The following is a 23,077-nucleotide window of genomic DNA, read 5'->3' on the forward strand; positions in this document are numbered from 1 at the left end:
ATCCACTGTTTTGAGGGTTGTGGCTGCAGCAAGAGTATTGTAATTTTTTTAGCAATTACAATTAAGATAAATTGTTTTTGTTTTTTTGGTTTGCTAACATTTCTCCAAACTAAATAACTTTGGATCAAAATTGAAGGCACATCTAAAATGAGTTGAATTTCAATTCTAACATCCTCCATTCAAACCTCTGTAACTCTGGACAGGTAAATAATATCTATCCACAACCCTTCATATACCATCCTGAAGAATATCCAAATCAAACCATCACAGCAGGAAGTCAAAATCAGTCCTGTTAGCACTTTATTTTTTTTCCATTATATTAAGTATTAAATTCCATCTAAATTTTTAAGTCTTTATTATTTGATTGAAAATTTGACCTTACATAACTGCTTCAGCTGGTCCATATTCTTAGGAAGTTTGTTGTGAACAGCTCTAATGAGGCATCTCTAGAAGACTGTCTGGGCTCTGACTGAACCACTCCAAAAGGTGGATTTTGTCATTCTGTAATAGAATTACTGTGATGTAAATAATTCAGTCTGCAGACAGCCCCCCTGACAACATTTGAGTTAAATATTTCTCATTAGAAATTGACTTTCACTCACTCTCGATTAATTTTGACCTGCGCTGCTCTCCGTACTAAACGGTTACCGTAGCAACGGGAGCACGCCGTCAGGTCACAACATAAACGGAGCAAACAGGGAGATGTTGGACGATTAATGTGATTTTAGATCATTTTTATCGGAGTTTTGTGACTAGAAAACAACTTAGGTTCATGTAAAGTTTCTATTAAGTTTATCTCGTTGTCATTGGCATACAGTTAGAGGATAAGTTGAAGTTTTATAATGTTTAAAACCTGAATTGTCTGTGAACTAACGTTAGCTAAACCGAGCATGTTTACCGTCGGGGATAAAGTAAAACTCTAAACAAGAAGGTTCCTCGAAGTTTGCAAATGGATTTAGGAAAAGTTGTGCTCAGGAGGAAACCAGACATTCCCGTAATCCGACCGAGAGCATCAGACAAGACCCAGCATATGCAGGAGGTAAATATATTCTTTCTTCTGATCAGCTAGTTTTATACTCATCAAGTGTTATCGCCCACCAAAACATTTATTTATTAATACCCTTGATAAACAGGAATGTAAATAGAGTGCACGACTGGATTGACTTCTCTTAAATCAGTAGAAAAGAAGCAGTAAATAGGCTTATCCATTACTTCTACCTAAAATGAATTATAATGAAACACAGAGCTACAACTAAAAATAAAACCTTCTAAATAACTACTTGAAGATTGGATATATCATAAGGTTTCATTCTGAAACAATGTTAAACTATAATTTCAACAGGTCAGTGCCAAACTTGATCTCAGTAAGGTGATTCGTCTTCTTGAAGATCCTTTGACAGTGAGTTCAGCTTTTATTGTCATAAGTTTTTAAGTAAGGTTGTATGTAATCTAACTGTATATGCTGTTTATACTAAAGGCTAACTTGAAAGAGAGGCACCTGTTTGTCCTGAAGAAACTACTGAAGAGAAGCCAAAATGGTTTTGTATCCTTTCTTCTGGATTTAGTGTTCTGACATATTCTGATATCGTAGACATAACTTTTCAAGATGCGTTAGCCTGTCCTGAAATGATATTTCTCAGACGTCACACACTGTGGCAGATTGTCAGATTTTCCTCATTAATGGTCCCTGATGCAGGGTTGGAAATAGATTTGCTCATGTGCAACCTGCACACAAAGCCAAACATCCTTCCCAAGGCTCCCAATTTACCACTGCATCACTGTGCCTGTCAGCATTTTCCTGTTAACATATAACAAGTTATCATGATGACTCTTTGCTCCATCACCTTCTTCACTGGGATTTACCTCTGTGTATGAGCAAACAAATTGGCAAAACTCCTTAACCTGTTTCAAGCTGTTAAAGGAGCTTGTGGGAATAGCCAAAATACTCAACATCTGTGCTGAGAAAGTGAAGGATCACCCTGAATATGTGCCCATTTTGTGTGAGGCACTTCAAATTAGTAGGTAAGAAAATAAAACGTGTGGAGACTACTTATTTTTTTCATGTGATTATCAGAACATGACATAGGGTTGTTTCTTGTCTCTTGTCTCTTGCTTCTTGTTTCCAAGTCTCCCCTTCCTGAAGGAGAAACCATCTGATGAGCTTAACTACGCTCAGGATGTCATAGAGTTCCTCTCTCACATGGGTACACAGCTTAATTATTAACAGATTAATTTAATTGTTTTACACACCACAGCTTCCATATTAGCAATCACATTAATCTAAAAGTGACACTGGTAATTTCGAAAGCATACCACTAACTTCTGTTTTTGTTCTTACAGTAATATTTTTGCTTCACATTACTCAACAGGGATTTGTCAACAGTCCCTTGTGGTCATTTGAAAAGTCTGTTTTGACAAATGTGATGATGAGGAGATAATCTGACAGATGTGTTTCTGTTGGCAGGGTGTCTGATGAGGGTGTCAGATGCTGAAGTGAGACAGCAGATAGTCGAATCTGTCAAATCATTCTACAGCTGTGTGGCTCCAAAACAGCTGCTTGATGGTACAGAGTGTGCCACCACACCACAGCCTTTTTTTGTTCTCTTTCATCCCTCATTCTGTCTTTTTTAAGATCTCACTGATTATTATCCAATATTGACTCATAGATATTGGTAAATACAGTATAATTGCCAATGTCATTGCTCTACTTTAAAAATTTGCCTTCTCCAAATATCTTTTTGTAAATACACTGTGAGATTTGTGAGGTTGTATGGTGGTTAGGCAGAGTGGTGCTTTCAGCTAAATGCTCAAAGATGTCAGCATAACAACAATGACAATACAAAGATGCTTGTGTTTAGTGTGAATATTGGTCACCAACATAACCTCAGTATAGATTTGTTGAAGATGAAGATGAAAATGTGATTTGTTTTAGAATTAAAACAAAGACTTGAATATAACAGATTTGTAATAATATGAATTTTCTGCAGGGCTCAGGCCGACCTCTCCAGGCTACAGGCTGCAGCTGCTAGAGCACAGTGACCTAGCCCAGACTCTTCTCCTCTCCATGGCCACTCTGGAGAGCCAGTCATCTATCAAGCTGCAGCTCCTGAAGACACTCCAGATACTCTCCAGTTCCTCTGGTCAGTAACTGATTTTATTATGTGTCCGCTGATGCAATGGAAGAGGGGCTCTGTCAGACATTAACTGTTGACCTGCTTCATTATATAAAGTAATCAGCCCACAAGAACATACATCATTAAACAGCAATCAGACAAACAATCAAAAGTGATTTTAAGTGTGCTTATGTCAATGTCAGCAGGTCAGTGGGTTGTTTAATCATTAATAACATATCTTTAATCACATTTGATTTTACAATTACAGATTTGAACTGTGCTTTAATCCTGGATGCACGAGGAGCTGAGACAATCTGTCTTCACATGAACGAACCCGACCCGTCCGGGCAGATCCTGTTCCACGCCTCTGAAATCCTCTGGAATCTCCTGGAGAGAGGCAGCAAGGACAAGGTCGCCGCTCAGCTCTGCAGCATGGAGTGTGTTGTGTATGTGGATGTTATCATGTTTTTAAATTTGATTGAAGGACATTTCCCCACTTTCAGAGGACACATTTTTGAATCCATAAAATCCTAAAATATTACTACATATTTCTTATGTGCAAAATACAAAAAAGTTTGTATTCATGAATATTATTAGTAGCTCTTATTTTGTATAAATAGATATTTGACTTAATTTTCATTCTGTATCACAGATCTCTGAAAGAAGCATTTTTCCACCTGCTGATGAACTGTTCACAACACTCTGACCTCCAACTCAGAAATGACTTGCTTGTGATCACAACGCTCATCGCTGACAACCCTAACTCTCTGCTCATTGTGAGTACAGGACATTTCAATAAATGAATACTAAAGCAGTGATATAGTTGTAGTATAATTTTTTTGTATAAAATATGGAGTGTGTCAAATGTTTTGCTTCAGTTTAACATCCTGTTTCTTATTTCCAGGAGAGTTTATTTGCAAAACAGCTCATGGCTTTTGTCACATTTCCAGAGTGTGAGGCAAATCTTTTCATATACATTTGAGTTTGTTTTTTAAATTTTAATTATTTATGAATACTGCAGTAGTGGCTTTTATTAAAACAACTTATCTTCATTTATTTTATAGTGAAAAACCACAACTCTGTGGTTCGCAACTTCAAGCTCAGCTACAACAACGAAGACTTGAAAATGAAGAAGCTGCTGCTGAATCTGTTGGTTTTGATGTCAAAGGATTTTGCTGCCGTGCAGGTCAGTCACAGACTCAGACCGCGGCTTTGTAAATATTTAAATAATCTTAGTCTAAATCTGACCCTCTGTGTGTTCTCTCTATTCTGTCCTCTCTTAGCTGTTCAGAGAAGAACAAGTCATGCTGGCTGTGCTGACACTTGTGAAGCCGCCTTCTGTCTCACTTCAGCGTCAGTCTGGTTCACGTCACTGGTCCTCCGTCCAGCAGGAGGAGCTCCAGCTGCAGGCACTGGCCACTCTGACCACCATCGCTCCGCTCATGCTGGACGAGTACATGTCATGCCAGGGAAATGCGTGTCTCCTGCTCCTGCTTGACTGGTGTGTTGGGCAAGGTAAGGTAGCAGAAAAACATGGGGAAAGAAGAGACAATAAATTTCCCCCTTTTGAAAGGTCAAAGGTCACACAGTAACACACGTGTTTCATCAGATGGAGTCTTAAACAGACACTTTTAATATTTCAGCTTTAGTGTATTCTTTACCTGCAAGTCCCATATAATCTCTAACATTTCAGCTGACTTTTTCAACTTTAATCTTTACACTTCAATGGTCACGCCCTTTACTTTAATGGTACTTTTACGGTTTTTATCAAATATTTTTATTTCTTGCCTTTAAACTGACGGTAAACTGTCAGTTACCCTTTACCCTCTGATACTTTGACTGACATTTCATGTTTTTACATACAATTAAACTTACATGTTTACATTGTTAGTTATCCTAATTTAATCTTTATCCAAACAAAAATGAGAGAAGACTTCATCAATCAGTATATAATGTGCCTAAAATTATAACACAAAAAATTGTGATCTTTTATGTCTTATTGAAAACAACCATAAAAAACCTTATAGTGATAGTTGAAAAAGTATGTGAACCCTTGGAATGACTGGCTGACTTGCTTTGGTGTTTTTGTGGTGTCCTGCCATAGACACTCTGCTAGTTCAATGTTATACATACATAGAAAACTATGAAATTCCAAAAGGTTGTCACTGTATGTTTATTGTCTTTCATGTTTTATTTCAGATACTTTCTTTGGCGAAGGTCACAGTTTCCATGGTACAGGAGGCAGAGGCAGTAAGAAGGCTCAGATGCGGCACTGTATCAGGGTACTCAGATCTGTGACATCTTTAGGTGAAGAGTCAGTCAACCAAGACCTTTGTGATCAAGGAACCATCAACCAGCTTCTGGGTATATTGAATTAAAACTGGACACACACGTGGTATCACTATTTGGTACAATGACATCTGTTGTGTTTTCTCAGGGATTTTAATGCAAATGGAAGAGAGTCCCGATGAAGACGACATAGTTACTCTGGAGATTAAGTCAGATATTCAACTCATCCTTTCAGCGCTGTGTGAAACTGACATGCACAGAAAGGTAAAGCATTTTTGCAGCATTGTTTTTTAATGATGAATCTGTACCATCTCTCTGAAAAAATCAGTTACAGTTACAGTCGTCTCTCTCCATGCAGTGAATCTGTGTTAAATTGTTGATTATGCTGTAATGTCCTGTAACAGGAGCTGTTTGGATCTGAGGGAGTTGAGATGGCAGTTCACTTCCTGAGGAAAGGCTCGGACAAGTTTTACAGCGGTCTGGGACACAACAAGCTCATCCTCTCCACGGTCGATTGTGTCTGGTCAGTTTAGCTAAACCTCATCTTAGTTTTCTAAGTTATATAAAACACAACTACATTTAGTCTGTTCATATTGGCATTCAATTTGTATTTAGCATATTGATGCATCTTTCCACATCCTAACTTTCCCTGAAGCTGAGAAACCTTCTGTCTGTGTGTTTCTTTTTTTATCAGGTCTTGTATTGTGGGCTGCTACACTACAGAAGATTACTTTTTGGCTAAACAGGGGGCGTTTCTTCTGCTTGACTCACTTGCTGTTAGTCATTTCCGCCAAATGCAGTTTAACTGAAGTGGAAGTTGTGGTGGTTTAACTGTCATATTTTGTTATATTGTTAATTTCTCCAGTTGTTTAGTAATGCAAAGAGACCTTTGAGTTGCTCTGTCTACCAGGTATGTGCTGTCAGGTAAAATGGGTTTGGTTGTCTCTCTCTCAGTCGAGTCCCAGATGTGTGCATGGTGTTGTCCTTGCCACCCTACTGGAATTATGTGACAACCCTAACACAGTGTCTCACATCCTGAGTTGGAGGGACGAGGGTGGTCAAACTGCTCCTAAACTCTTGCTGCAGCTGTGGAGGGAGGAGGAGGAGGACCTGGGAGTCAACCGAGACAAATATGGTGTAATTACAGGTCTGTGACTAGACTTAAAGCACCAAAGAGAAAAACTCACAGATCAAATTAAGATGAATTCATCAAGTCAAATTATCACAGTGTTAACTAAACAGAAATGACAAAGTTGCGTATTGAAGTAAATACCACTCTTGAAAATTAAGCAGGAGTCAAACTTGTAATGTATTGTGAATTATTGCATTTTAGAGACACAACCACAAACTAGAAGCAGAAAATTAGACCATCATCATAATAGCAGGTAGAATAAAATGTTAAGCTTGTAGTTTTTGTCTCCATCCATCCAAACAGGTCTCCATACTCAACTCACCACTGATAACTACAACTGCACTGCCTCTCTTGTATCCACAGCCTATAGTGCATTTCTAATATCTTTCTTTTTAAATTTCTGCTGTTGATGCTAAGATCCCCAGAGGCCCATCCTCAGTCAGTACCAGCAAGAGGACACTCAGCTGTTGTTAGCTGCCAATGTGCCAAGTGCTACAGTACTTGAGATATCAGAGAACCTGCGGTCAAAGATTTACTCCATCTTCTGCAAACTTGGTAAAACAGTCAGTTTCAGATGTTACTGAACAGAAACAAATAAATAAAAAACACACAAAGAAGTAAATATAACAGTCCTCATGACTAATCTTCCAGATGTTATTTGCACTCTCAGGTTTTCAGGACCTTCCTGGACTGTCAACAAAAGATTATGTGACATTAAGTATCATCAAGAGATACCTGGACTTTAAGGTAAAAACTGTGAGACAGTCAAACAGAGATCATGTCAATGTCAAACTAATGTTTTAACAAACAGATGTCCGTCGTGGTGCTGTAGGTCTGTGAGGTGTGGGAGGAGATCAGCAGGGAACTGAGGCTGGCTAATGTCAGACCAGTCAGCCCTGATGAAGAGGCTCTAAGCACTATCTGTAAGATTTCAGAGGACACTGCGAGGAAGGTCATAGCAGAACAAAACAGCATCCTGGAGCAACAGGAGAAAGAGGACATCAGTGAGGAGGAGCTCATGTACACAGAGGTGCAGACAGTTTAATTCAACAATCATTAAAAGCAGACCAAGTGCAGAAAACCTCATCAAAGATCTTTGGAGTCTTTAACTACAGACGATACTTGTTTTTAGCTTCTTGGCTATGTGTGTATAGAATTCTAAAAAATCTACCATGTCCTAGAATCATCTGTCACTAGTGTTTTTATGCAAATGAGGGAAATAAATTGTCTCTAGGACTTGATTATATGCACCAGAGACCAGCAGCCATCTTATTTTCTTAAATTACACTCAGGCCTTTGTTTTTGGTGTGTCTGTATTACAGATGAAGTCTCACTGGAAGCAACGGGAGCTCACAGCGAAGTCATGGGACACTTACGTTTCCAAGACTTCAAACTACGAGATTCTAAAGGTTTCATGTTGTTTTAATCCAGAGATAAAACCATTAATCGTCATTATTATCATAAAGACTCCATTTGAATAACTTTACCAGTAATAACTGAATTACTGTATCTTTTGTGCTTTGCTGAACAGGAAGTGAGAGCAGAAAGAGAGAAATACATTGAGTCATCCAGAACCAGATCAAAACATCCTGACGCTGCACTCCACCCTGAAGAGGTCTCTCCCTAACACACACCTATCTGAATTCTCTGTTTTTAGATGTTGCACCACACTTTGCCAGGAATTGGCCCACAGAAGAAAAACCCTGTTCAACTAGACTTGCACAAAATGGCGGAATAGCTGATGTTAACCACAAACACTGAATATTACTACAGTTGACCATAATACATTCTTCATAGGTTTAGGCTTGTGAAACAGGGTGAGAAATCTCAACATTTGGATAATTAACGATCAAGCATTGGAAATAGTCATTACCAATATAGTAATTTTATGCATGTAGTCTGTAAAATGTATTAATGCACACACTCACTCATGACAAAGATGTGTTAGAGCTACAAGTGGACAAATGTACTGATGACTACACATGATGTGTTGTGGTGTGTTTCAGCATTTCATCGGACAGGTCATGTCAATAGAGAGCACAGATGCTCAGGGGCCTGCAGGAGTGAAGCTGACACTGGCCAGAGCTCCAATCAAGACTGTGGGTCAGGACAAAGTGGAACCAACAACAGAAGACCCAGAATACTTCAGCACTGTATCTGCTAAAGACTGATGCCAACGAATACACTAGTTCAATACAAGCCAAGCCCTTTACAATATTATTGTTATTTTATCTTATAGATATTGATGTATGCATTAGAACAGAGCACAATTTAAAGATCTAACTTTGGAGTGCATTAATATGATTATTGTTAATAGTATTTTGATTTCTAGCAGCCATATTTTAAGAAAATAATATCCTATAGCTCAGTTTCTGTAACCTTTGAATTTTTAATGTGATTATGTTATTGTCAAAGTAAAGTCACAAAGTAACTGCGATTTTTGTGGATATGGTACATTATTAGTTGCAGTTTTCACACTAATCAAGTATGACAGGTAAAATAAAAACTTCAGCTGTAGGGTTAATATAATATAATATAATATAATATAATATAATATAATATAATATAATATAATATAATATAATATAATATAATATAATATAATATAATATAATATATACCGTTGCTACGGTAACCGCCTAGTACGGAAAGCCGCGCAGGTCAAAACTAATCGAGACTGAAACGCCCATTTCCTCTTTGAAACAGGAAACAGTGTTTTGGTAACAGCAGCGCACTGACCCTCCCTCCACACACACACACACACACACACACAAACACAGACAATAATAAAAGGGAGACAAAATCAACCATTAAACCGCCTCGGAAGCTTCTACAAACGCCAGTAAAGACGTAGCTTCAAAGAACCGCCGCAGGCAGCCATGCTGTCGGACGCAGGTCAGTGTTGACGCGCGGCTGCAGCAGCTCGCTACGTGCTAGAAGTCACACACTGACATCGTTTGGTGGATTTAAACAGATTGCTAACGTGTACATTTATCACCACCTCGTCAGTGTTTACAGACTGATCCATGTCGTGTTTTATTTGCTTTGTTCAACTTGTCATGAGTTGCGTTCCTTGCACTTTGTAAACCTCATCTTGTGTATGTATGGTCCCACCAGTCACAACAAAGGCCTCGTTAAGTTCCCTGCAGGGCATCGTCCACACAGTTAAATCCGTGTTGTCCTATCTGATATTTAGACTATTCTGGAAATGCCTCTGGAGCTCGGAGAGCCAAGAAAAGAAGCTCGGGGGAGTCACCGGGGGACGGACAGGCCCTGCGCTCCTCTGGAAGGCAGAGCACCGTCCGGGTGAAGCGCACCAACAACCCTCCACCTGGACAGGTAAACCTGCATCGTGCATGTTCACACTGTTGTGCTCCATTATGTTTCTTATTTATTCCCATCTCCTATATTCTTCTCGATCGTGTGTTAAACCCAGGCTCATACTGGTCTGTCAGGGTTAAGGAATTAATAAATTGATTGTTGTTATTTGTACCATTTAGTGTTCAATTCATTGAGTGTATATGTATTGGAGAATCAGAGACGTTTACATATACACTGCTCAAAAACATAAAGGGAACACATAATCATTTCAGTGGAAGTCCAATTCCATCACACTTCTGGGATCAACCTGTCCAGTTAGGAAGCGACACTGAGTGTGGATCAATTTCACCTGTTGTTGTGCAAATAGAACAGGTGGGAATTAGAGGCAGTTAGCAAGACGACCTCTAATAATGATTTTAATTTCACACACATTCCACTATATAATGAATAAAGATTTTCATCTGGAAGATTTAATTCGTCGACATGTAGGATGTGTAGTTGAAGTGTTTAAAATTTTTAATATCTGACTGGAAAACAGACCCTGATTGTTTTTATACTGACACTGACAAAGAAGCAGTTTTCCTGATATCTGACCCGCTTCACTGAATCAGGTTCGCTGTGGATACTGATCCGGTGTATCAGATGGGTACAAGTTTAAATAAAGATGAGATGAGTTTAATTTGTTAATGCAGCTCCCAACTCTCCTCTAGAGTAAAAGAAAAGCCACGGACACCGAGGAAGAAGACGACCAGTCGGAGAAGAAGTACAGGAAGTGTGAGAAGGCTGGATGCTCGGCGACGTACCCTGTTTGTTTTGCAAGTGCATCTGAAAGGTAGCATGTTTTTTGAATTAACAGCAATGATCTGTTTTCTGGATTATCTCATTGAAGATACTGATTGATTACTCAGTAGTAATGTCTTGTCTCGTCTCAGGTGTGCTAAGAATGGATACACATCTCGCTGGTATCATCTGTCGTGTGGCGAGCATTTTTGCAATGAATGTTTTGATCACTACTACAGAAGGTAATGCCGTCAAACCCCCTGTACCTCAATACAGTATTGTTTTTATTGTCACTATATTACAGTAAATAGTATATTTATTAAGCTGCCTTGCTTACTTAGTTTTATTCGGATAATTAGTCTGTGTACACTCTTTTCTCTTCTTGTTTTAGTCACAAAGATGGTTATGAGATCTTTGCTGCGTGGAAGAAAGTGTGGACTAGTAATGGGAAAAGTGAGCCCAGTCTTAAAGCTTTCATGGCAGATCAGCAGCTACCATTCTGGGTCAGTGTGGGCAGCTCTCCTGGTTCCTGTTATACAGCTGGATGTGGTTACTGTTCTTTGTGTCAAATACAGAATTGTTTGTTTTTCCTTTCAGGTGCAGTGCACTAAACCTGATTGTGGTAAGTGGCGTCAGCTGACCAAAGAGATCCAACTCACTGCCTCCCTAGCAGCAACGTACCGCTGTGGAATGAAGTTCAGCAACATTAAGGTAAAGAGAAAAATAAAAATAAAAACTACTCCTGAAATGATATTTTCCGTTTTTCTGGGAATGATTATCTTGTTTGTTTGCCACAGAGTGAGGGACCGGACCAGTGCTCGCAACCAGAGGACTTGGTAAGATGGTGCTATGTCCTCTTGGGATCCAAGTACTATAATCATTTTGAGTTGTTTTACACTAAAGCTTTTTATTCTTGCAGAGAGTGGCAGAGGTGACGGACAGCTGGTGGCATTCAATGCTGATTTTGCCGCCCCTGTTTAAAGAAAGTCCAGCCAGTCCTTTTCTTGCAGCCTACTACCCCGACTGTGTGGGAATGAGTCCGTCAGGCTGCCCCAGCAGCACGTCTCTGACTGAGCTGAGGGCAGATCACTGCAGAGCTGTACAGCCACAAAGTAAGTCTGTGAGCGCAGGAGAAATTGAGCAGCCACTGCCGTGAAATCCAGATAATTAGTCTTTGTGGGAATAATAAACCAGCCTTCAATTTAGAGACCTCAATACAAACCACATAGTAATAGCGCATTAACCATTATTGTATGCCTCAGTTCCAGGTCTGTGTCCATACTTCCAGCCCTTCTACCAGCCTAATGAGTGTGGCAAGGCTCTGTGTGTGCGTCCAGACATGATGGAGCTGGATGAGCTGTACGAGTTTCCAGAGTTTTCTCGGGATCCCACCATGTATCTGGCTCTGCGCAACCTTATTCTGGCCTCCTGGCACAAGAACTGCAAGGTTCACTGGAGACATCTTCCCAAACACAACTTGTCTTATATATTTTGATATTTTAGGTTTTGAAAATGTTTTATACCTTTTAATATCTTATTATTCCCAATTGGGGGAAAAGTGGTTAAAATGATCAACGGTGCCATTAAATCAACAAACAATTCAAATAACGTTTGTTTTTTCTAAAGGAGGTGCTGACTGCTCAGAAATGTGCACAGCACATCATTGTCCGGGGGTTGGTGCGTGTGCGCTGTGTGCAGGAGATGGAGCGTGTGCTCAACTTCATGACCAGGAAGGGCCTCATCAACACAGGTGTGCTGTCAGTCAAACAGCCTCTGCTCCCAGAAAGATACCGCTCTGTGAGTGTCCTCACTGCACATCTCTACCCTACAGTAAGAGTTGACGTTATTTGGTGAAGGTGTACAGCACTCCAACATGTTATCATCTTTGCAGAAGAATGTTGTCGTCATTGGTGCCGGGGCTTCAGGACTGGCTGCTGCACGGCAGCTGCAAAACTTTGGCACTCAGGTTAAAAACCTTATCTCTACTTATGATTTGACTTCATACATTATCCATGGCTTTGTCCTGAAACACTTTGTTCCCATTTACAGGTGGTGGTGCTTGAGGCAAGAGAGAGAATTGGAGGTCGGGTGTGGGATGATTCCTCCATGGGACTCAGTGTAGGTCGAGGGGCTCAGATTGTTAATGGCTGCGTGAACAACCCCATCGCCCTCATGTGTGAACAGGTTAGAATTTGATTTGAATTTTGAAAAAACTGAACTACAAACCCAAACTCTGATTTAGACGTGTGACAGCATTAATAATAAAATATGAAAACAGTTGGATGTAATATTGCAGTCGGAACCCTTTAATGTTTCCTGTTTCTCCTTCGCTCCTGTGCTGCAGTTGGGCATCAAGATGCACAAGCTTGGAGAGCGGTGTGACCTCTTTCAGGAAGGGGGGCAGGTTACTGACCCAGCCATTGACAAGCGCATGGACTTCCACTTTAACGCCATCCTGGACGTGGTGTCAGAATGGAGGAAGGACAAGTCACAGAACCAGGACACACCACTGGGAGGTGCTGAATTGTTATTACCAAACACAACATGGATGCTCTAATCTAAAGTGTGAGGTTCAGTAAAGACCTTACAGACAGGACCACCTGCATTTATAGCTTTGATAATTGATTAATTTATTATTGTTAGTGCTTTTAGTTTAGTGCTGTTAATAAGAAACAATCTTGATATAAAATGGGAGTCAGTCAAGACAATTCTGGTGCTTAGAAACTTTCCTTTTTCTTGCATGGCCTTCTGACTATTTTGTCTTCTTGCAGCAGAGGATAGCAGCTGTATTTAATTTTAGAATTGAGAAGAAGTGTGTGTAGGCAGGATGATGAGCTTTACAAATAAATTTTAAATGACATGTGCAGTGCGATCATGAAACAGTACTGGGCAGAAGTAGCTAAGAAAAAATAACATATTTTCTAACTCAAACTAAGATTTTAACATATTTGTTTACAGAAAAGGTCCAGGAAGTGAAGAAGAATTTTCTTCAGGAGTCTGGGATCCAGTTTAGTGAGTTGGAGGAGAAAGTGCTTCAGTTTCATCTCAGCAACCTGGAGTTTGCCTGTGGAAGCACATTAGACCAGGTCTGAGAAACTCACAACTTTAAGTGGCCTTTAAATGAAGCCTAGTTGATGGTTGGTGTAATACGAGAGTGCTGACTAGTTTGTTGTGTAGACAACTACATTTGTATGTCCCCATAATGGACCAGGAAAGCATTCGACAAAGAAGATAAAATAAATATTGTCTGTGTCATTAAAGTGTGGAGTTGTTGTTCTAGCATATCCCTCTGACCTATAAGGAAGAGAACTCTGGTGACATGTTCTTGTTTTTCTACATTTTGTTTGTGTAGGTTTTGAATATTTAAGCAAGTTGTGATGATTATATATTAGATTTATACTATAAAGTCTATTTGTTTGTAGGTATCGGCAAGATCCTGGGACCACAATGAGTTTTTTGCCCAGTTCTCAGGAGACCACACATTACTCACCAAGGGCTATTCTGTCTTACTCCACAAACTGGCTGAAGGACTTGACATCCACACAAACTGTCCGGTTTGTTGGATTTTTCTTTTTTTGTATTTAAACAAGAGATTTTTCCTTGTAGTTTTCTACAATATACTGTAGATCCTGCAAATCTTATTGTGACAAATGTACGTGTTCTTTATTTTAGGTTCAGGCCATTGACTACTCAGGTGATGTTGTCAGAGTTACCTCAACCAACGGGTCCCAGTGGACTGCACAGAAGGTAAAAACATGTAGATAAATATTAAAAGTAGACAACATGGGCTTCAGTTTCACTCGTAACATCTTTTCCTGTTTAGGTTCTTGTTACAGTCCCACTGACTTTACTCCAGAAGAACCTGATTCAGTTCAATCCTCCACTTTCTGAAAGGAAACTGAAAGCAATCCACAGTCTGGGAGCTGGCATCATAGAAAAGGTGGTAACCTGTAGTACATGGTATTAAAAGCTATAAAATAACAACCTACTCATTAGAGAGTTCTTCTAACAAGTAACATATGGTGGAAAACCCTCCTGCAGGTTGCACTACAGTTCCCGTGCAGGTTCTGGGACAGCAAAATCCAAGGAGCAGACTACTTTGGTCACATCCCACCAGGTCCTGACAAGAGGGGCATGTTCAGTGTCTTCTACGACATGGATCCACAGGTCTGTTTGTCTCATTTCACTCACAAGGCACAAACGGCATCTTTATTGTTCAGTAGCTGCACATGTATGATCATATTCCTGCCATAGACAGGAATTTGGAAGTATTTGTGTTAGCAGCAGCTTCAAGAATCCCGTTTAATGTCATGAGATTAGATTGGGACACATTCAGCCTCAGACGCAGCAACATATTTGTTTATAAATGAAGGTAGTAGAGTAAAAGAGTTCAAGTCATAATAATGTTGCATTTATTTGTAGGGAAAGCAGGCTGTTCTCATGTCGGTGATCACCGGTGATGCTGTACCTGCTATCCGTGACATGGAAGACAAGGAGGTGGTGGACGAGTGCATGAAGGTCCTGCGTGAACTTTTCAAGGAACAGGTAATTCTGTCATAGCCTGGTCACATAACATGAAATTAATTGATGTTAGAAATTAAACCCTACCCCAGTGATTCCTAAAATTGCAGTGTTGAGGTAGCTTGTAAAAACCAGCAACTGAAACTGGCTGCGTTTTCCTCTATTAAAATACTGTTATTTATTTTTTTATTGTCATCCATGACAGGAGGTCCCAGAGCCACTGCATTTCTTTGTCACACATTGGAGCAAAGACATGTGGTCCCAGATGTCCTACAGCTTTGTAAAGATGGGGGGCAGCGGGGAGGCCTATGACATCCTCGCTGAAGACGTGCAGGGAAAAGTGTTCTTTGCGGGCGAGGTAAGACGCGTTTGTTCCCTAAAGAAGATGTTTAGATTAGACACTAGACACATAATTAGACACTTTTTTAATCAGTCATTTTAGTTGAGTCATTCATGTGCATCATCTCAGTCATTTAGTTTTTATTACTAAACAAAATATTTATTGTTCTTTGTTACAAGGCCACCAACAGACACTTTCCTCAGACTGTGACAGGAGCCTACCTCAGCGGGGTCCGAGAGGCCAGCAAGATGGCTGCTATGTAAACTCTGTCAGTCCCAGGCCACTGAAAAACACCAGCATGGACACAAGAGGCTTCACTGTAGAGCATTCACCAACTCTGGCTGTGTTTCCTGAAATGCTCCACTCGAGCAGAGTGAAGTAGCTGGCTCTAAATATTTAACACGAGAATTTCAAGTGCTTTTTTTTATTTATATCATAAATTCAGCAAATGCTGTCTTTTTGTGCAAGAGATGCAAAAAAACATAAGATCAAGGCACGAAGAATAGAGAGCAGCGGGATGTTATTCTGAATTTGGGTACTGAGCACTTCTGTGAAATGGTCAGAAAATGTCATTTAGAGAAATTATGCATGAAATGTTAACATCGTCTAATCATAAATTTAATGGAATAAGACTGAATCTGACAGGATCAGGGTTGAAGAGACATCAGTGATCTACCAATGTTTTCTATAGATGTGAATTTTACATCTTATGCTGTGATTGACATGTCAGTACAAATGGATGACAGGTTAAATGCTAATAGTCTTTCTAGCACTTTTGATTTAAAAGAGTAAAAGACAAAATTAATAGTTTGTGTGAATAAGTAGGTTTAATTTCCCTTGTGGCTAAGAAATCTTTAGAAGAACCCAGATTGTCCCTTTACTGTCTCAGGGATTTGATCAGGACAGCACCACCTAGTAGCAAATTATAAAAGGAAAAATCAGCAGTTTCGAAGAGAGTCTGGAAAAAACAGTGTAGGTGTATTAATCTTGTGTATTAGTTTCTGAAAGCTTTGGTTCCTGAGGTTTTTGAGGGTCTGGGGAACATCACGTCAGTGTCCTCACATTGATCAATGTTGACTAATGACACTTTACATGTAGATTCATATCTGTGTCTGGATCAGTACATCTAGATGATCATGTCTTGTTTGTCCAACATTTCAGTGCTTGTGTATTTATATCGTATGTGTGTGATAAACTGAGCTACAAACTGCCACAAACAGCTGGCCTCTTGTCAGTAACTGAGTCTAATATTTGTCGAGTTAGATTGATATCAACCTAAAGAATGCACTATTTATAATTATTGTTAGACTTTAATGGGTTAATTTGAGGCTGTATTAGAATAGCTAAAACAACGAGTTAATCATTTGATGCATAATGAAACCATTTTGATCATTGAAGAATCCACTAGTGAATTAACTTTGAGCATTTGAATACAGGTTGTGTCTCTGGAAGACAAAAACAAGTCTCAAGTAAAAGTAGATTTACCACAGTAGAAATATGCTGACTTTAGTAACTGTTCCTTTTTAGTGCAGCACTTAAAATCCTACTTTAGTAAAAGTACAAAGAGCAAAATATACAAAAACTTCCTAAATAAAAAGTACTCGTAGTGTTTAATAATAATTATTGTTGCACAGGTGTAGATTGCTTTAAAGTTGCAGCTGGTAAAGATGGAGCTAATTTTAATTACTTTATATACTGCTGAGTAATTTTTGAATTTCCCTGCAGAGGATAATAAGATATTATCTAATATAATACATCATAATGTATTATATTTTGTATTAATCTGAATCTGCAAATTAACTATTAGTACAATGAAATGCAGTGGTGTCACAGTCACAGTGGGAAATAAAGTATAATATGGAGCTTCTTTAGTAATTAATACTATCGTTTAATAAATCACAATAAATAAAAATATAAAAGCTACATTTAAGCAGACATGCAACAGAAAGGTGGAAAACAACACTTTATAAATATAAGTAATAAATAAGACTCAACCTTTAGGATATTTACATCACATGAGTCATATAACATCAAACGTTCGGTTGCTAAGCAACTGCTAAAGTCAATAAACAAGTGGTCGTCGTCATCAAAAGTCGCCGCAGCGACTTCCTCCAAAAAACTAAACGGAAGAAAACAAATGAAACGTGAGCTGGGACCGTACTGCACCAATGACTGGAGAAAACAGGGGTTTTAAACTCGTTTGATGACATATAGCGCTGTTACTGTAGAGTGGCGGAGCAGCACAGTTTACAGCTGCTGACAGCAACAACCAACAAGCAGCTCAACAAAGTGCGAACTTACCGTCAGCGCACGATAACCGAGGAAGCTAACAACTAGCCAAGTTGGCGCATTGTGGATGAAGAGGATAATTTACTTATACTAGCAAACAAAATGGACTGCAACACTGCTGACCTGCCCGCTAGCGTGGCGCATGACTCTCCAGGTAGCTAGATTAACAATGTTATTTTAAATGTCAGCTGCGGAGGCAGGCATGCTACTAGACTGTAGCTAATGGCTAAGTTAGCGTTAGCTGCAACTTACAATGACATCACTGCTGCAGCTGAAATGGAGAAATGTACACTATTGTAATAAAACGACTTGTCAAGGTGCACACGAGTTTTATTAGAGTTGGTTGGTACAACATAACTTTTAAATGCAAATAGTGAGTCACTGATGAAAAGTAACTAAGGACATTTTCTCAAATACTATACATAAATACACTATATTTCAGAGGGAAATGTACTTTTTACTCCACTACATTTATTTGAGAGGTTTAGTTATTAGTTTTAACATTTAGATTAATAAAATATATAATAAATAAATAAATAAATAAATAACTTATTAATATAGATTCATATAGGTTGAAAAGACAACCATTTATTAAAAATATATATAAATTACCTTAATTTCAAAGTAATAAACACATTAATGTGTTAGTAATTAGAATCCAATATACATCTGAAATAGACGAGAAAATTAGTTATTCTGCATATAAGAGTACTTTTACCTAATTAACATTTAAATGCAGGACTTTGTCTTATAAGGGAATGTTTCTGTACTGTAGTTATTATATTTTTACCTAAGTTGAAGCTCTGAGTACTCCATCCACCTCTTATTTTCTCAACCTTCTAATCAAACTGAATAGAATAGATTTTTACTGAAACATTTTTCTCTGGCATGATTTTAAATCACTTTAATCATGGCAGTTTTTTTTGTCTCATTATTTGTTAAAATTTATTAGTGTAACATTTGTGAGTTATCTGTTGAGTTAGATCAAAGGATATAAGAATATTTGAAATAATTTAAATCAGTGGGAATAAAAAGGCAGCACATACTTTATTGTTGAACTTTTAATGAATTTTGTACTAGACCAAACCTGAGATATCGTATTTACATTCATCCCATTTTCTCACTGACTGATCAGGAAGGGACAGCGTGAGCTCTGATGACCTTGTACCACTTTCAACGCTCCTAATGAAGCCACATAGTGAGACGAAAAAGTCATGTGAAAACACACGCAGCTGCACAGCTCATACAAAAACAGGCAGAAATGGTAAGGAAAATTTATATTTAAATAGAATATGTGCACAAAACTGGGCTGTGAAAGAAAAATGAACTGAATTAGTTGTTATTTATCTTCTGTCTTAGCTTCTGATGACTCCGCAGATGACGAACCATTGATGAGGATGAAAACAGCGTTAGCAGCGAAGTCACCAGAAATAAAAGAAAATAAATCCTCCAGATCAAATGGCACAAATAGGAATGCAGGTGGTCACATAACACATAAGTCATCAACTTGCCTTCTATTGCAGCTGTGATGTCTGTTGGTACCAGTGTGAAAAACGTACATTTTTACATTTTCTTCTTCAGATCTGAACACAGATGAAAGCTCTGACAATGAACCTCTGATTAAGATTGCCAAAGTGTCTTCTAAAGCTGCAGAGAAGCCTTTCTCTATGCCAAAAAAATCTGCTGATAAAAAGAAACAAGGTAAGATCTCTTCTTTTTTCCAACAGAAAACTGCTCTTCCCTGTAGCAAACACAGTTGCCATGACAAATGACATATGTTCTTTTCACTCACCCGAACTGGTCGAGGCAGATAGCCGCCCACTCTGAGCCTGATTCTGCTGGATGTTTCTTCCTCTTAAGGGAGTTTTTCCTCTCCACTGTTGCCTAAAGCTTGCTCAAGTGGTGTTGTTGGGTTTTCTATATAATTCTATATACAGTTATATTTTGTAAGGTTTTAAACCCTAAACACTGTAAAGTGCCTTTAGATGACTTTTGTTGTGATTTGGCGTTATACAAATAAAATTGAACTGAAATAAATCCCCTCCAGTTGGGCTCTTACACACACATATTTTAGCATGTTTCACATTTCAGATTTTCAATGATGTTGCAGTTAGTGTTCAGTTAGAGCCTTTCTGAAAACTTCAGCATGTGTTTCTTTAAGTAGTTCATGGTGGACCTATAGTTCTGCTTTTAATCATTGATGCATTTACATGCACTTTAGTAATCTGGTTACACTAATTTTAAATTATTTTTTCTTTTTCTGTGTGTTTCGGAACAGACATCTCAGTGAGGAAAAGTCAGACAGACACAAAATAGGAAAGTCACGTATTTAGTCTTCTACAGGCCACTTTGTTAGTTTCAGTTCTTGCCAGATTTTGGATGGACTTTAAATAAGTTGAATGATGGAAACTTTCTTCTTGTTAGGTCGAAATGTTTCACTGGCCATCCAAGCAGCTTCTTCAGTCTTAGCAATGTGTTCTTCATATGTTGCTAATCTTTCTCCAAGCATATCTTTGGTCAATGTGGCTGAAGAGCTCAGTTTTAACTTAATCTGTTAACAGCACACAATGTTTGGGGCCTATCTGGATGTGTCTTTGCGTACTTCAGATGTTGACATTTGTGATGAAGTTGCAGATAATGTTTCTTTCTGGTGAGTCTTTAGCATAGATTCTGTTTGTGTATCAACTCTGCACCTGTGTTTACTAAAGCTTCCTGCAGCTCCTCCGCAGTCATTTGAGGTGGTTGTCTTCTGCACAGTTGATGTGCAGTTTTTGTGAGTTTCCTTCATCCTCCACAGTTTATTTTGACTTACATAGTTCGCTATAACCTCCATTACCTAATGATATTTCACACAGGGAAAAATGCTGAAAGCACCTAAATGGGACTTGTTATGTCTTTGGCACTAATTAGCTTCATTAGCGTGAGTGTTAACCACAAATTATCAGCTCTACAATCGCTACTGCTACAGAAATGTGGCCTAAATGTGTATGTTTATGTCTTCTTCTGTTGTAGTTTTTGATGATTCTTCAGATGATGACCCACTGGTAAAGATGAAAACAACCTATTCACTCACTAAGAAAACACAGAAAAAAGAAAACAAATCATTCAGATCTAATGGCAAAAATAATAGGACTGCAGGTGGCTTTAAAATCAAGTCATCACCGATATTTTAAAAGTAATTAGTTTCTTATTTGTTTCTGGACTAAATGGCTTTAAATATTTGCTGCTGTATATGCACCTCTTTCAGATCTGAACACAGATGAAAGCTCTGACAATGAACCTCTGATTAAGATCGCCAAAGTGTCTTCTAAAGCTGCAAAGAAGCCTTTCTCAGTGCCTCCAAAAAGGAGCGTTAAGGGTAAGAGACATTTCTCTGCGTGGAGATGCAATTTCAATAGGAAGTTGTCTGTTCTCTATAGTAGACACTTATACTTTATTTTATTATATTTCATATACTCACCAGCTGATGGTGATACTTCAGATGATGAGCCTCTGAGTGAAATTGCAAAGAAACTCCAGTCACAACATGGGGAAAAGGAATCTGTCGTGTCATCTAAAAAAGAAAATCTAGTCATTAAATCCAAAAGGAATGCAGCGAGAAAAATTGGTAGGTGAGAAATGTAGGAATCAGAACACATCTTATTAGTTTTCTTATAGCTCTTGTAGAAAAAATACATTTTGTTTGTTTTAGTCAAATATGCAGAGTCTTCCAGTGACAGCTCAGATGATGAACCACTGTCAACAAAGAAGAAGATAACGACAAAGGCAGACAACAAGAAAAAAACAAAATGTACAGGCAAATCATTAAGAGGTAGGCATCTCTTTATTAAACCTATTCTAGGAGGGATTAATTTAATTCAGTTTAATATATTGAACTACTGTTTTTTTTTGCATAAGACTCATCCTCAGGCAACAGTTCAGATGATGATGTCCTCCTGGTGAACCTTATTGCAAAGAAGAAAAAAACACTAAAGAAAAACACAAAGATGGCAACAGTATCACGAGGCAGTGCTTCAAAAAACAGAAAAGGTATTCTAGCAGTAATCATGAATTAACTAAACATTATTTAAATTTTGCTACATTAGAAGATTCTTTAATAACGTTCTTTAATTTTTCTTCCTGGGACTCTTGTGTGGCAGGAGTCTCTGATGAAAGCTCGGACGATAAACCCTTGATTAATCTTGTGAAAAAGAACCAAACAGGCAAACAAATGAAAACCAAAAGGAAGGCTTCAGCTCCAAAAAAGAGGGACATCACTCTCAAAAAGCCACAAAAGATGCCCGGGTCAGGTAAAGACTCAACAATAGAAGACAGAAGTATTTTTAATGTCATTGTAGGTTAAACTGCACAACAAAATCATTCCTCAGGCAAAAAATTTGATGTTACATATTTCTTTCAGGCTTGTCAAGTAACAGTTCAGATGATGAAACCTTGATCAAAGCAGGTAAACACCCACAAGTGACCAAAATCCTGAGAATAATACTAGAAAGGTGTGATGGTGAAGACTCTGGGGCAACAGGAAGTCTGAACAAAACCAAAAGAGGTAATTATTAAATGACCAAGTGATAATTGATGCTGAAACAAAACCTCAAACTCAAGGCTAACATTATTCTCGTTCCTAAAAGCAGAAAAAACGACTGCTGAAGAGCCAATGGCCGATGAATCAGAGAGTTCAGAATAATAATCATCAGAAGAATAAGCAGATGAAATGTAAAGTTGTATAGTTTGAAGAAGTGACTGCTCATTGTCACCTTCAGCTTATGGATAAGGAAGTTCAACCCACCGAGTCTGTGGAACTTCCAAATGTTTCTAAATCCCACAGAGAGACATCTCCTAAATTTGTGTTCATGTAACGTTACTGTGTTTTATATGCATACATGTTAATTTAAGGTGACAGTATTTTTACTTAACGTTTTTAGGTTTGGGACCAAACTTTGCAGGTTGTTGAAAGATTTTATCAGCATTATTTTATTTGATTTTACTATTTGTGCCTATTGTTTACAGTGGCTATTTCATCTGGTTTTCATTTGTAAAAAATACCAATTTAACACTCGGTGACAGAAGTTACATATGTGTCTTCAATTGATGCATACACTCAGCATGCAGCAGTAAAGTTGTGTTGAATTAAATTACTTTCACTTTATTCATATCATATGAGTCCGTCTCTTCAATTTCAAATGACTTACCACACATTTCTTACTTTACAACGTGTGCAAGCACATTGCACATCCATTTTATTTATTAACTACTATATACTTCATAGAGATTATGAGCAGCTGGAAGCACAGGAAG

At 38.4% G+C, this 23,077-nt stretch overlaps 3 protein-coding genes across 5 annotated transcripts; all 3 read left to right on the forward strand.

The window, feature by feature from the left end:
• Window positions 1–949: 949 nt before the first annotated feature.
• LOC113154218 (cilia- and flagella-associated protein 69) lies at window positions 950–8,960 on the forward strand. The gene is made up of 23 exons (XM_026348280.1): window positions 950–1,039; window positions 1,343–1,399; window positions 1,478–1,543; window positions 1,913–2,022; window positions 2,128–2,204; window positions 2,465–2,563; window positions 2,988–3,140; window positions 3,382–3,559; window positions 3,766–3,889; window positions 4,018–4,066; window positions 4,178–4,299; window positions 4,397–4,628; window positions 5,313–5,477; window positions 5,551–5,666; window positions 5,807–5,925; window positions 6,097–6,178; window positions 6,357–6,549; window positions 6,952–7,089; window positions 7,205–7,281; window positions 7,367–7,564; window positions 7,857–7,943; window positions 8,066–8,149; window positions 8,541–8,960. Exons 1-23 carry the CDS (start codon window positions 950–952, stop codon window positions 8,703–8,705), a joined length of 2,781 nt encoding a protein of 926 aa, XP_026204065.1. The 3' UTR covers window positions 8,706–8,960.
• Window positions 8,961–9,244: 284 nt separating this feature from the next.
• Window positions 9,245–15,812, forward strand: LOC113154983 (lysine-specific histone demethylase 1B). Its single transcript, XM_026349435.1, has 21 exons — window positions 9,245–9,429; window positions 9,731–9,873; window positions 10,566–10,687; window positions 10,788–10,877; window positions 11,027–11,138; window positions 11,233–11,346; window positions 11,433–11,471; window positions 11,555–11,747; window positions 11,898–12,082; window positions 12,262–12,432; window positions 12,527–12,601; window positions 12,685–12,819; window positions 12,980–13,151; window positions 13,594–13,721; window positions 14,058–14,189; window positions 14,308–14,382; window positions 14,459–14,575; window positions 14,677–14,802; window positions 15,058–15,180; window positions 15,362–15,514; window positions 15,676–15,812. Exons 1-21 carry the CDS (start codon window positions 9,414–9,416, stop codon window positions 15,757–15,759), a joined length of 2,505 nt encoding a protein of 834 aa, XP_026205220.1. The 5' UTR covers window positions 9,245–9,413; the 3' UTR covers window positions 15,760–15,812.
• Window positions 15,813–17,601: 1,789 nt separating this feature from the next.
• Window positions 17,602–22,935, forward strand: LOC113155481 (nucleolar protein dao-5-like). 3 transcript variants are annotated; one of them, XM_026350246.1, is made up of 12 exons: window positions 17,602–17,939; window positions 18,921–19,049; window positions 19,145–19,264; window positions 19,367–19,486; window positions 20,798–20,923; window positions 21,033–21,143; window positions 21,249–21,392; window positions 21,477–21,596; window positions 21,683–21,814; window positions 21,925–22,074; window positions 22,185–22,328; window positions 22,411–22,935. In XM_026350246.1, the coding sequence occupies exons 1-12, from the start codon at window positions 17,888–17,890 to the stop codon at window positions 22,464–22,466; spliced, it is 1,404 nt and encodes a 467-aa protein (XP_026206031.1). In that variant the 5' UTR covers window positions 17,602–17,887; the 3' UTR covers window positions 22,467–22,935. The 3 variants fall into 3 exon arrangements, with proteins under 3 accessions (XP_026206031.1, XP_026206032.1, XP_026206033.1); XM_026350247.1 differs by having other exon boundaries at window positions 22,414–22,935; XM_026350248.1 differs by lacking the exon at window positions 20,798–20,923.
• Window positions 22,936–23,077: the final 142 nt, after the last annotated feature.

Source organism: Anabas testudineus, chromosome 11 (assembly GCF_900324465.2).
Source record: "Anabas testudineus chromosome 11, fAnaTes1.2, whole genome shotgun sequence".
Taxonomy (NCBI): Eukaryota; Metazoa; Chordata; class Actinopteri; order Anabantiformes; family Anabantidae; genus Anabas; species Anabas testudineus.

Excerpts from the sequence above, each read along its gene's own strand:
- LOC113155481 (XM_026350246.1), top strand. The coding sequence starts at position 17,888 with ATGGACTGCAACACTGCTGACCTGCCCGCTAGCGTGGCGCATGACTCT. Across the intron at positions 19,050-19,144 it reads TACAAAAACAGGCAGAAATG|CTTCTGATGACTCCGCAGAT; the intron begins GTAAGGAAAATT and ends CTTCTGTCTTAG. Across the intron at positions 21,393-21,476 it reads GAATGCAGCGAGAAAAATTG|TCAAATATGCAGAGTCTTCC; the intron begins GTAGGTGAGAAA and ends TGTTTGTTTTAG.
- LOC113154218 (XM_026348280.1), top strand. The coding sequence starts at position 950 with ATGGATTTAGGAAAAGTTGTGCTCAGGAGGAAACCAGACATTCCCGTA. Across the intron at positions 2,205-2,464 it reads AGAGTTCCTCTCTCACATGG|GGTGTCTGATGAGGGTGTCA; the intron begins GTACACAGCTTA and ends TTCTGTTGGCAG. Across the intron at positions 7,565-7,856 it reads AGGAGCTCATGTACACAGAG|ATGAAGTCTCACTGGAAGCA; the intron begins GTGCAGACAGTT and ends TCTGTATTACAG.
- LOC113154983 (XM_026349435.1), top strand. Across the intron at positions 11,472-11,554 it reads GCTCGCAACCAGAGGACTTG|AGAGTGGCAGAGGTGACGGA; the intron begins GTAAGATGGTGC and ends TTATTCTTGCAG. Across the intron at positions 12,083-12,261 it reads CCTGGCACAAGAACTGCAAG|GAGGTGCTGACTGCTCAGAA; the intron begins GTTCACTGGAGA and ends TTTTTTCTAAAG.